The sequence below is a fragment of the Amia ocellicauda genome, chromosome 6, assembly GCF_036373705.1.
Source record: "Amia ocellicauda isolate fAmiCal2 chromosome 6, fAmiCal2.hap1, whole genome shotgun sequence".
In the NCBI taxonomy this organism is placed as follows: Eukaryota; Metazoa; Chordata; class Actinopteri; order Amiiformes; family Amiidae; genus Amia; species Amia ocellicauda.
Genome location: NC_089855.1, coordinates 17,543,868 through 17,555,913, shown reverse-complemented (window position 1 = coordinate 17,555,913; position 12,046 = coordinate 17,543,868). Strand labels below are relative to the sequence as shown.

At 39.7% G+C, this 12,046-nt stretch overlaps 1 protein-coding gene across 6 annotated transcripts; it reads right to left on the bottom strand.

Annotated features, from left to right (window-relative positions):
• Positions 1-783: 783 nt before the first annotated feature.
• On the bottom strand, positions 784-11,793 carry rubcnl (rubicon like autophagy enhancer). Of its 6 annotated transcripts, none has more exons than XM_066706416.1 (17): positions 11,677-11,793; positions 11,319-11,473; positions 10,428-10,496; positions 9,144-9,261; positions 7,947-8,636; positions 6,625-6,719; positions 6,198-6,402; positions 5,931-6,023; positions 5,415-5,478; positions 4,938-5,073; positions 4,350-4,492; positions 3,924-3,988; positions 3,287-3,525; positions 2,993-3,054; positions 2,394-2,547; positions 1,982-2,072; positions 784-1,427 (listed from the first exon to the last, which is right to left on the bottom strand). In XM_066706416.1, exons 3-17 carry the CDS (start codon positions 10,440-10,442, stop codon positions 1,315-1,317), a joined length of 2,283 nt encoding a protein of 760 aa, XP_066562513.1. In that variant the 5' UTR covers positions 10,443-10,496; positions 11,319-11,473; positions 11,677-11,793; the 3' UTR covers positions 784-1,314. The 6 variants fall into 6 exon arrangements, with proteins under 6 accessions (XP_066562513.1, XP_066562517.1, XP_066562514.1 ...); XM_066706420.1 differs by having other exon boundaries at positions 9,144-9,258; XM_066706417.1 differs by lacking the exon at positions 11,677-11,793 and having other exon boundaries at positions 11,319-11,617.
• Between the last annotated feature and the right edge of the window lie 253 nt (positions 11,794-12,046).

Here is a 12,046-nt window from a genome sequence, read left to right as displayed (position 1 = left end):
GTTTCCCTACATCACCACCTAGTGGAGATAACACAAAACTGACATATATTCGATCTGAAAAAATATATTTTCTTGTATGCATTCATTTGAAGAGCCTTAAACTACAGAGAGTAGCAATATTTGTTCTTAGTACTTCCCCCTCCTGGCAACATCTCTGGTCACCTTTGATTGTTTGCCATACCCTATTTTTTCAGTTTTACTGTTTGAAGATTTTTGTCCAAATAAAATGTAATCGTTTTGACAACTTTTACACTGAGACTTTCGAGACTTGCGAGACATCATATGCTTGTGATTCTGTGCTTCTCATTGGAAAATGGCATAACGTAGCGTTGGTATTTAGAATAAGACTAGTCCTGTATGAAAATGTGGCCTGTAATGACCATGCTTGGTTGAATGCTACAGTAATTAGACCAAGACACTTTAAAAAACATTAAGCATTCTCATTACTTATAGATCATCATACATTTCCAGTATGAAATGCTTCTAGTGTGGTCTCTGGGGTTGTTTTAGGTGACTAAAATGCACAAAATCACCCACAGACTTACAATGAAACTATACTATATTCTCAAACATTAAAATTACCAACAATGCCACCCATCTCCCCCAGATCATACTAATTCTATGCCACAACACTGACATCAAAAAATAACTTCCTCTTTTTAAAATGTCTTCAGTGCTAAAAGGAAGAGAAAACAGATGCACATCCATAAACTTACAAGGTGCAAGGTACAAATAACAATGAATGGAAACACATAGGACCCACACACTGACGCATGATGTTCTAAAAAGAGGAAGGTTTAATTTAATGCAAGATCCATGTCTCCATCTATACAAAACCTTTATCTTGTGGATCAATGCATTGACATTGGGTTAAGCAAAACACAAAACATACATATGTGGGTATTATCAGTTTCCATTCAGTGCAAATACATTAATAACAACAGATTCAATGGGAAAGTTGTGTAATTTGTTACTTTTTTTATTATCAAGAAATATTTCAAATTAAGTGGTTCCTTTAATAAGATTTTACACAGTTTAAAACAACATAAAGCAGCAATAACACTGCTAGAGAATTAGATGCACAATGCATTCCACATTCTTTCAGAATACTCAGTATTCGGAATACATTTTCATTGTAAATTAATTGCAATTCAACCAGAAAATACAAAGGCAAAACTAGATATTTTTAAATCCTGGTTGGATGTCATAATGCGTTTAAAATGAGGAGCATTACTACACAAACAAGATGCTCCTCATCATTACTAATTGGATAGCTTTCATACATCCCTGAAGACTTTCATGTTGGATTGTGGGTTATTTAACGTCCAGAGAGAAAGAGTCCTTCAGTTTCCTCCGAGTCTGTATCCGTATACATTTAGGACAGTCTTCCTCTTTGAAACAGTACTTGTGGAAGCATGCTTTGCATTCTGGGGAAAAAAATCCTAGGTCAGTTACACTGCATATATGTCCCTGACTGTGCTCCAGGCGATTCTGGTCACATGTGCTGAGGACTTTAGATAGCTCCTATTGTTCAGGGCATGTTTCACTTAAATTCCTTTTTAAAAACAGTGACATTATTCAACCTAATGAAATGACTAATACACAAAGCGCCATTGACACATTTGCATTTCTGTTAGTATCTCTGGTGTACTGCGCATGACCCTGCTTTCCTACTTGGTTAGTAGGTAGACTCTCTGATAGTGCACCAGTGTAACCAGAGACTATGTTAGAGATCTGAAGTCCTGCTTGGTCAGCAGATTCTGTTACAACTATGAAAAGGATCGTCTATTTTGGGTATATTAAATCACATGCACTATTTGTAAATGGTTGCAGAAAAATACTGCATAGTCTTTATGTGGCCTGGATATTTATTTATGTTGTATACTTTTGAGAAGCACTTTTAAATTTCCATGCATTTAAATACATCAAATTAAGAATTGCCAAACATTCAAAACATTCTTCCTCATTGCTTAACTCTTACCTTCACAGCGTTTACAAGTTTCTCTCTGGAAGGGAAAGAGCACTTCTTTGCTCTTGCAAAATTCACAGATAAACCCCTTGGCGAGGCACAGCTAGGGAGAAAAATAGCTTATTAAGAATTTAACAAAATTGCTCTTAAAATAGCACAAGCATGTGCAGATCTTACAGACACACAGCTGCAGAGGTCTAAGATCACAGTTCTGTAATAGGCCTGACAGGAAATGATAAAAAATCTTCAGCAAGAAAAGAGAAACTGTTTGAAATCACAGTTAAAGTGACATGTGACTTGCATCTTGGAAAAAATGACCTAATCAAAAAAATGTATCGTAAAGACATTTTCAAAGAAAAGTTAGTATGACAGGTTAATGAAATTCATTTTTATTTTCCCCACTGTTACTGGAATAGCTAATTACCTCACAGATCTCCACATGAGCAGACGCCAGTTTCAGCAGCGCTCTGGCCTGGGTCTGTAGCAGGCCACGCTTGATATTCACCAGGTCTTCCAAAGAGAAGAGATGCTGTTCGTGAGTCAGGTGCTCTGGAAGCTGCTCAATCTCCTGCAGGACACTGAGATCAACAAGTCGAGCCATTATAAGCTACAATCCCACTCAAGAATAATATTAATGCACAAAAGAACACTTAACCATAGCACATCACGCTTAGGGAGAAAAATTGAAATAGATTTAATCAGAGAATACAAAATCACACTCCTAAAATAACCTCATTAAAGTGACCGCTTTTAAACACAGCTTCCAGAGTAAGATTATTACAGTACAGTGTGTACAGTGAGTGTGTACAGTGTAAATTTCAGTGGTTGTGCTTGTTTTTAGTTTTTTATCATGCCCTCAGAATCAGTTTAATCTGGAAGACATGAAACTTAGCCAAAGCAAACAGCACACTTCCTTAATCTAAGGATAACTCAATGCATTTGATTTACGGATGGTAACAAAAATAAAGACCTTGGAAAGGAGGAGCTTCTTGGAATAAACAATTAGGATAAAAAGTAATTTACCTTTTTGATAATCTGCAAGTTGCCAGCAGTTTCTTAATGCTTAACAATTGTTCTTGAAGTTCCTGTGAAAAGTAGAATAAAGAAATAAACAGGAATGTGGCGCAAGAGCACGTTATTAAACTGGGGCTGTATGTGAACCCTAGGTCACGAACTGTTACATTCATGACTTTACTGAAGTGGTCTGAAACACAGAAATGCCGTTGTATTATTCCTAAAACTGATTCAAAACGATTATAAGACCCTGTGTTTCCAGAATACCAAAGATTAATTGGCTTATTGCTAATAAGCACTTACCCTGAACCTGTCCAGCTCCTTTGCTTTGCTGTACAGTGCTTTATTAATACAAGACACATTGAAGAGTGGGTTGTGCCATATGCTGTCCAGGAGCTGTTTGGAAAAGTTACAGACTGGGTATTTGCTGAAGTCCCACTTCATCACTATGTGCCCGGGGATGGAAGACTCCGAGTCACTGTGGCAGCAGTCACAGAAGTACTTCCCCAGGTATTCACAGTAGCGCAGTTTCTTAATATACTCTGTTTGAAAACACAGTCATTGGGATGGAACATAGTTAGATAGGTCTAGATTGGGTTCAGAAACATTAACCCTCCTCCTTCTGGGAACTTGAATGGGTGTATTTAAATAAAGGATACAAAATATATAAGCAACAATCTAATTGGGAGTAAGGTTTTCTCTATTTTCAGAAAGTACTAATATGAATGACTTAAGGTCAGGCCTCATACTGTAATTTTGTTTTAATGGCCGTCTCAACTTGTTAATCTTTTTCAAATCCCCAAATACCACAGTGCATTAAAGGACTGTTTGTTGCTTGTAAATATGGCACATGTTCCTTTTTAATTTACTAAGGTCTGGTCCCCACTGTGAAAACCACTCGTCAGTACTGCTCTGAGCACTTGGCTGGAATGATACTCACTCGGTTCCACTTCGGTGCCACAGCCGGCGCAGAGGTAGTGCTGAGATGCTACAACAACACTGCGCCTGGAGGGACACAAACCAGAGGCTGTGAGACACACTCTGGCATTTTCCATTCAGGTCTAAACAGCAATTATATTGTTAAATATGCATTCAACAGCCAATATTAAGAAATTACCAATTCTACTATTGTTTAGATCACACAGAAGCCCACAATGAGCATTTCCATTAAAATGTTCAGTTTTATTGTCTCATATGTCCTGTTGACATAACATGAATAAGACAAGCTGAAACAATTCTGTGCCATGAAATACAGCACCTTGGCATTGTATTAGGAAGTCCCCTTTTGGTTTGGTCACATATAAGACTACGTCAAGACTTAGAAACCAGCCGTATTCCCCATTCTTAAAAAACCCTGCAAACTCACTTCTGTGGAGGGTGAATGTTAAAGATGATCTGAAAGCGAGGAGGAGCCCAGATCAAGGTGCCACGCATTCGGGACCTCAGTTTAATCTCCTCTGCCAGAGAGACGCTGCACTCCGCTGGCATGCCTGCTTCGCTCTGGAAAAACTGAACACAACCATGTAGGGCTTAGTCAGCAACAGGCCTAGATTGGATACAGGGAAATGGCTAATATAAGCATTAAGCCTAGGTGATCTGGATAGGTTTGTCATCAACTTGAATTTGCAAATATATATTTCTATTCTTTCAAGCATCACAGTAAAGTGTAATTAAAATAAAACTGATGTACACCCAAACATTGGTTCCCAGTCAACAGCATGTGTCTGGTGCAAATAAGCAGCAGCATTTGAATGGAGCTAAAGTCCAGGCTATTTGACAACAACACCACTTGACATGGTTCCGCTAGTCTCTGCTCATTATTTTTTCCCTTCTTAAAATAATTTCCCCCTGACTATCACCAAACTAATTCAGTTTAGTCGACACCGCTGCTTTCTGTAGCCAGCCTACCAAGGTCAGACAGTATGTGGGTGATGAGACCACAGTGAATACTCACTTCCTGCAGTGCTGGGCCCGGGCTGGAGGAGCTGCGCGGCTGCCTCTCCAAGTGTAACCATTGCTTCCGGAACACGGTCACCAGCTGCTGAGCTAGCACTTCTGCTGTGAAGGGGCTTGTGGGGGCTATGGAGGGACTACAAGAAAACAAGTCAAGACATAAATCACAATCTTCTCCCATTTAACTTATTATTATTAATAATATTTTATGTGTGGAAGAGCTACTGCTGAAGTCAGCTCCAGATAGTTAGAGATGCTCATAAACATAAGTTAACCAAGTAATCTAAGTAGATTATAGTTGTTCAGTATATATTCAGCTAATGATTTAATATGGTTTTCTTACTCATTCTTTATACATAGTTCCAGTTCCATATTTTCCATCTGTGACATTGTAAAACACACAAAAGACACTGTAGTTAAAAATACACATAAAAGAGAAAGTTTAATTAACTGAAATGAGTAGTAATGAAATGTATACCTCCTCAAGGAAGAACTTGTGCCAAGGTCTGGGGCGAGTGTGTTTCTCTCGAACTTACTTAAATCTAGAAAAGAAAGAGTGGAGGTGATCATGACCTCAAATACGACAAGTTTCACTGGATATCATCAATTGATGCCTGCAAAGAAGTATCAGACTAGCAGCACATCCAAAAAGTCATTATCAAGATACTGTAGTGTGTGAAAAAGGCACCAAACATTCTGAGAAAAAAAGTTACTGAAAACTACAGAATATACAGACCTCAGAGTTATTTTCTATTAACTGCTCTCTGTAGCTTTCACTGACATCAGCAAACTTCAACCAAGGGCCCTCAAAGAGGCACATAACCCTGAAGTGTGACTTGTTTCAAAGCCACAGAGTGCGATAGACACTATTTTCATGATTGAAATTAGTTATGTCTTCATTTATAGTCCACGCTAAATGGAGTGATGTGATCGTCCCCTTCGTTGAAAGATTGTGATCAGTGTTGGCCAAAACAAATGAAAACGGGTGACCTACTTGGGTACGGTGCATTATCCTCTGGCTCCTTTTGAACGTGGGGGACAGAGACAGGAGAGTAAAGAAAGGCTTCGGACTGTGTTGCAGGATACCCTACAAAAAGAGGGTAAAACAACTCAATCCATCAGTATATTAGTAATATATATAGGAATAAAACATAATGCAAATGTTTAAACTGAAATATTATAGTTATCTTCTCTTGTGAATTTAGTAGTGAGGATTTAATGTGCAAGTATTTCTGTCCATTGTATCCCCCATAATAACTACCTTCATAGCCACTGTCCGAGGAAGCCACAGACTCCGAGTGCTTCTTGGAGAGGGAACCGCTGCTGTTGTGCTCCTCATCCTGCAGCCCCGAGGGAGAGCCTGGCTGCCCTCCTGCAGCCTCCCCAGCCCTGTGACTCTGCACTGCCCACTTCACGCTCTCCAGCGCAGACAGCACCATGTCCACAATGATGAAGTGGGCGTTCTCCTGTGGGCCAAACACACACCCGTTTATAGGAAACCTTGCCAGACTTTTGCTTTTTGTCCAGTCTGCGTTTTGACGCATAATGATGAAAATTATTTATCAACATAATTTTTAGATACTAGAGTCAATGTCACACCTTGTATTGAATCTTAAGAAGATTCCTAATCTAAGCTCTCAGGAGGTGAGTGAATGTGACAATAGTAATACAGAAAGCCATTGTCTCACCTTGTCAAGATCACTGCTTGCCTTTAGAATGTCATCAGGGGAGCTGGCAAAATTGAGAGGTTCTTTGCTCACATCAGCAGCATCCTTCCAAGATGCTGAAACAGAGAGAAAGGGTCAGTTTCAACAGCGCCTCTGCGATTCTCACACCCTGCAGTGTAAACCCCAGTGACTTCTGAAAGAAAAACAGAAATGTGCAAGTTTACAAAAACGCTCCATTGTTCCCCCATTTATGGCTTGTTTACCATGTGAAATCAAATGACTGTGACTGAAAATACAGAAGCTGAGCAAACTGAAACTGTCACAACAGGCAAATTATTGATTGTTTATTTTTACTTACTATGGCCAGAATGTCACAATTCCTAAAGATAACGTCCCCCTAAACACTTCCAGGTGTAAAATGAATACACCTGTAGTAAAGTAGTGTTATGTAGTAAAGTAAGTGCACACAGGAATACACCTGTGAAAGAAGCCACAGTAATTCATTTTTTTCTCATGGGTTCAGAACAATATTTTCATGCAATCCTAGATTTCCTTTTTATGTGGCTCATTTAAGCAGAACCTCAAAATAGTTTATGTAACTAAATGTACTCAAACAGTTCCTTCATTTAACAGCATTGTGTCATAGTATTACACAAAGTTATTAATTAAGTATGTAAGTCACACAGATCACTCAGGGTTAGTGGCTTCACAACTCTTTAGGTGCTTAAACCAGGTTGGGTTCTGCGTGAGTTTCGTGACCACTTTCACATATAGTAAGCGGAAGAGATGCACATCGCCAGAGGGGAAGTGATGAAATCATTGTGGGGATACGTGTGCAGCAATCCTTTCTCCAGGGACAGAGACTGCTGTACATGAGGACTGTAGGAAGCAGCAGTTTCCTGGGTTTCCTCCAAATGGGCAAGGGAGGGGCATAGTTCATTAAAGAGGGCAATGCCACAATGCCAGACCGGCTTCAAATCAGGATGATCAGACACTGCAGTCCAAAAGCAGTTAACTGAACAAAAACAAGCTAACTGAAAAGAGACATGACAACATTCTGAAATATTCAAGTCATTGTAGGTTTGTTAAACACAACAGAGGAAGAAAAAAAAACAAAAAAACACTTCAATTTAATTTGACAACAACTAACAAACAAGAAATAACTTCCTTCCTAACCTGTCCCATAATCCCAGCATCCAATCTATTTAATCTGCGAAAACTGTGTTCAAAAATGAATAAAACCAGTAAATAATTCAAGTTGAAGCTGGAACTCATCTGTACTTAACGAATGCATCATAGAAATAGAAAACTGTTGTCATATACTTGACTCATGAGGTAATTACCAAGGTGGATGAAGGAGTCGGTGTGAGAGCGAGGCTTGGAGCCCTCCTCAGGGGAACGCCTCGCTCCTTCTACGAATGCTGAAGTCTTAAAGGGGAACTGGATCCCGATGGGGAAAAGCCTGTTGAGGTTGGCCGAGAGTGAGGTGCTCCTGGGTTTATCAGGCTCGCAAGAGGCTTCCTGAAGGGGGGGGTTGCAAGTCTTTCTGTCCTTCAGAAATGAGTCCACTGATGCCGGAGAGGGGGATCTGTGTGGAGAAGCTGACAGCTGTTTTGATGGAGAGACAGACCTTTCTCCAGGTGATGAGATGAGCCTAGGCCCTGCAAACCTTTTTTTGCGAGAAATGACTGGGCTGCTCCTTGGGAGATAATAGCAGTCTTCATCTGGATCCAACTGGGAAGAAGTCTGCTGTGTTGTGGTTTCTTTCTTAAGTGCTGCATTCTCTTTCTCACTGTAGCCATCATCACTTTCACTCCAACTGCCTTCAGAGAGGTCATCATCGCTGCTGCGAGTCCAGTCCCGTGCACAGCTGGTCCTGCTGTGCATGGTGCGGGGTGGGGACATCTGTGGAAGTGGCTTGTACTTCAGCCCCCCCGAGCTCTCAAGGACCGATATGAGGATTTCCTTCACAGTTTCTGGGGTGGCTGATAGTCTCCTATAGTGTCCAATTACAGCTGGTTTGGAGAATTCCCCTGAAACAAATTACATCTTACAAATCTTACAATACAGAAAGAATGAAAGAAAGGAAGAGAGAGAGAAGAATGAAAATAGAAAGTACTCTTACACTGTGCGAGTTCTGGATTTGTTAGTTAAGTAGGTATTCTTTTCATTTAATGAATTCCACAGAAAATGTAAGCTAGGAATGTAAAAGAGCATTTGCTAGTTTGACAGTCTCATTAATAAAACTTGCCAGAGAACCACAAAAGCCATATAAATGTCATGCTTCCTTTCTATATCATCTTGGTTTACTGCTTAACCTATACATCTGCCCACCCATGGGCACACATTTTTAATTCATTTTAAATATGCTATACATTTTTATATAAATGCAGACTACATAGCAAACTGAAACAATAGTAAATATGGCCAACATCAGAGAACGAAGAGGTAAAAAAGTCAATACATTCAAAAGTATGCAAACAAAACCAAACAAAAATACTTTTCTTTGAAGACAACTAGGTCCATTGCCTGTATTGTACCTGCTAGCATAGAGGTGAGTGGCATCTGAGTTGGAGGAAAGGGCTTCTTATAGACAGTGTCAGGAGGTCCCGTCACGCAGTCAGGCCGCGAGAGCACAGCACTGCCACGGTCGCACTGCTTACAGCAAACGCCACAGAAGCACAGAGATGGAATCAGGAATTCAAAAACTGGACAATTCTTAATGATTGCCATAAAGTTAGCTCTCTGAGACCTGCAGTCCACGGCATAAACCCACTGTGCAACTACAGTTAGCCAGGCCTAAATGGCAGCAGACATTTGGGTGAATAGTGAAGTGATACAGCCCTCTCATGAGAAGCAGCAAAGCTATTAAGTCGGTTAAACCCTGTGATGTGGGATTCCTGTAGAAATATGGAAAATATGATACCATGGCTATTTGCATGCATAAACTTGCTGCTGTATTTCAACGCTACTGTGCTTGATATACAATCTGCGTGTGTTATTGTGAGCTCACATGGCACTTTTCTGCATTCAACAGCACATACTGAGTAGAAGACCATATATGTATATCTAAAAATACTTGCAATCAGGATATCTTAAAAATAAACATACATCTTATCTTAAAGCCACTATCTAGATCGTCTACACTTTCCTGCTAATGTACATCTTACTTGCATTTCTTTCAGTCATGTTCCACTTCACCCTGTTGGCTTTTTTTCTTGCAAAGAGAACAGAAGGTTTTTGTACACTTAAAGGCAACCAGTCAGCATCACACCCTGCTCTGAAGCCCATTGCAGAGGCATTGAGTTCATAGCTATTTGGAGTAGTCACTCTTTGCCTTACTTACTTACACATCGTCTGGAGGAAGGTTTAAATGAACAGTATTCACTGGAGTAGTTGGCATGACTCAAGCAAAGATCAAGTGAAAAGCATAGACAATTGGATTTAAAAAGTTTAAAATTAATTAGCAGAGAAACAAATACAAAAAGTGATCAATGCAGATGACATGCCATGAGTTTAAATTTTTATTTTTGTAACTGAATTGCTCAACATAACAACATCCATGTGGCAAGATCTCAAGTTAGCACAAACCTTAAATCTATTTTGTAATTATATGGTTTGTTTTTAACAATATTTACAGTTTAAAAATGCAAGAGATCAGTGTGTCAAAATTGTATTATCTCTTTAAAAATTACAATTAGAGCAGATTTAAGTAAACACATTTGTGGATTCACTTCTGCAATTTGCAATCCCACTTGTCTTTCTGAAACAGGACCTTAAAGTAATACAATTATAACAGAAAATAAACATCTCTTAAGACTTACCATTTGCTGATCCATCGATTTATTTTAAGTGTCTTGACTCGGTGTGCCAGATGTGCCATGAATCCATTACTTAACACCAGACAGAGAGGAAACAGTACAAGAGATTCTTACTGCATGATCCTCAATATTTTGTAAAGTTTACATTTTGTATTGCTTCATAATCTTTTTGAAAAGGGTACATGAAACATATTATTGAAGATAAATTAAAAAGTGCATTACTAAGCTGCATCCATATTTCGTTTAGATCAGAAACTCAATTCTGTGGTAATGAATTTGGTTGTTTAAGGAACAGTGGTAAAGCACTGTCAACCAATGTTATATGATTTTCTTATAAAGACTTTATATAGAAATAAATATATATAACTTTTGAACCAATTGTAATGTTTATTTTGATCATATACGTGAGTCTACAAAATAAAGTTAGTACATGCATATATACTCCGATTAGCTGAAACAACTTACAGATGAGATTTCCCGAAGTTCAACTCTACTGGATCTACTTATAAAACATTACATTACAACTATTCGACATTCGTCACATTATATTTTGTAAAGAACATTTAGGCGTGACAAAAACAAAACTAAGCATAACCGCAAAAGCTTTCAATCGTGAAGCGGCGCTTTTCTGGCTGCGGGGAGATAACGAGCAGACTCTGCCAGAGAAAGTGATCATCCGCCCAGCGTGGACGAAAGCGCTCATTCTGTAGGTCGGCCAGCACTTCAGAAAGAAAGGTTTCAATGTAACCTCTTCACAGACGGGTGCGGTACTGTAGAGTAGGCTACGTTTAGTAAACAAGCAAACGTGGTTTCTATAGGCTGGGTTACACAAAATGAGCTGCCAAACTTTTGAAAAGTTCAGTATCAGTCGATGATTAAAGAGGGCAGACTTACCGGCGCATGTATGGGCAGATGGGTGGCACGGTATTGCAGCGGCGGGTGTTAAGTGCGTCTGTCCCGGCAGCTCTCGGGCAAACTGGTTACCTCAGCAAATGGCAGTCAGTCAAACCTGTCCTTCCTGTCTTCACCATCAGCTGAGGGGCAGGTCTCTGCAGCAGCCAAGGTGCACAAAGACACGGCCTGTGTATTTACTTCACTTAGAGCCGAGTGACACACGCGTCCACTAAATTAACACCAACAGAGAATATTAACGAACAACAGGGAAACCGGTATGCGGTAGTATATCCAGTTGTTTATCGAGTATCTTGTATACAAAAACGCTGAGACAGATGTAAAACACAAAAGCACGCACCTTTTCTGTTCTTAAACTGACTTCGTCTCAGTGTCCTTTATTTTGTGAATGTTTCCAGTTTTAGCGATGTGTTGAGTGTTTCCTGTCGAAATGGGGAACCGTCTGCACTCCAGCATCGGTTCAGTCGGTCAACGCCTGGGCGTGTCTGCACCATCTGCTGCAAACTAAAGACAAACTGCGACGTGCAGGTGTGTGCACAATACGACTGTATTTGTAAAGCTTTTACATTTAAATGAGCTCATACAAGTTCATATTGAGAGTAATATCCTCAATGTAAGTATTAAATAGTGTCAATATAACTGGTTGGTGCAAGCGCAGGATAGCCTAGCTAAGGGCTTAAATACAGGGAACACAGCCCTGAGGGGTGATT

Coding starts and splice junctions, on each gene's coding strand:
- rubcnl (XM_066706415.1), bottom strand. CDS start 9,336: ATGGCAATCATTAAGAATTGTCCAGTTTTTGAATTCCTGATTCCATCT. Junction 8,637..9,143: donor ACTCACCTCTATGCTAGCAG/GTACAATACAGG, acceptor AATTTGTTTCAG/GGGAATTCTCCAAACCAGCT. Junction 1,428..1,981: donor AACTTGTAAACGCTGTGAAG/GTAAGAGTTAAG, acceptor TTTTTTCCCCAG/AATGCAAAGCATGCTTCCAC.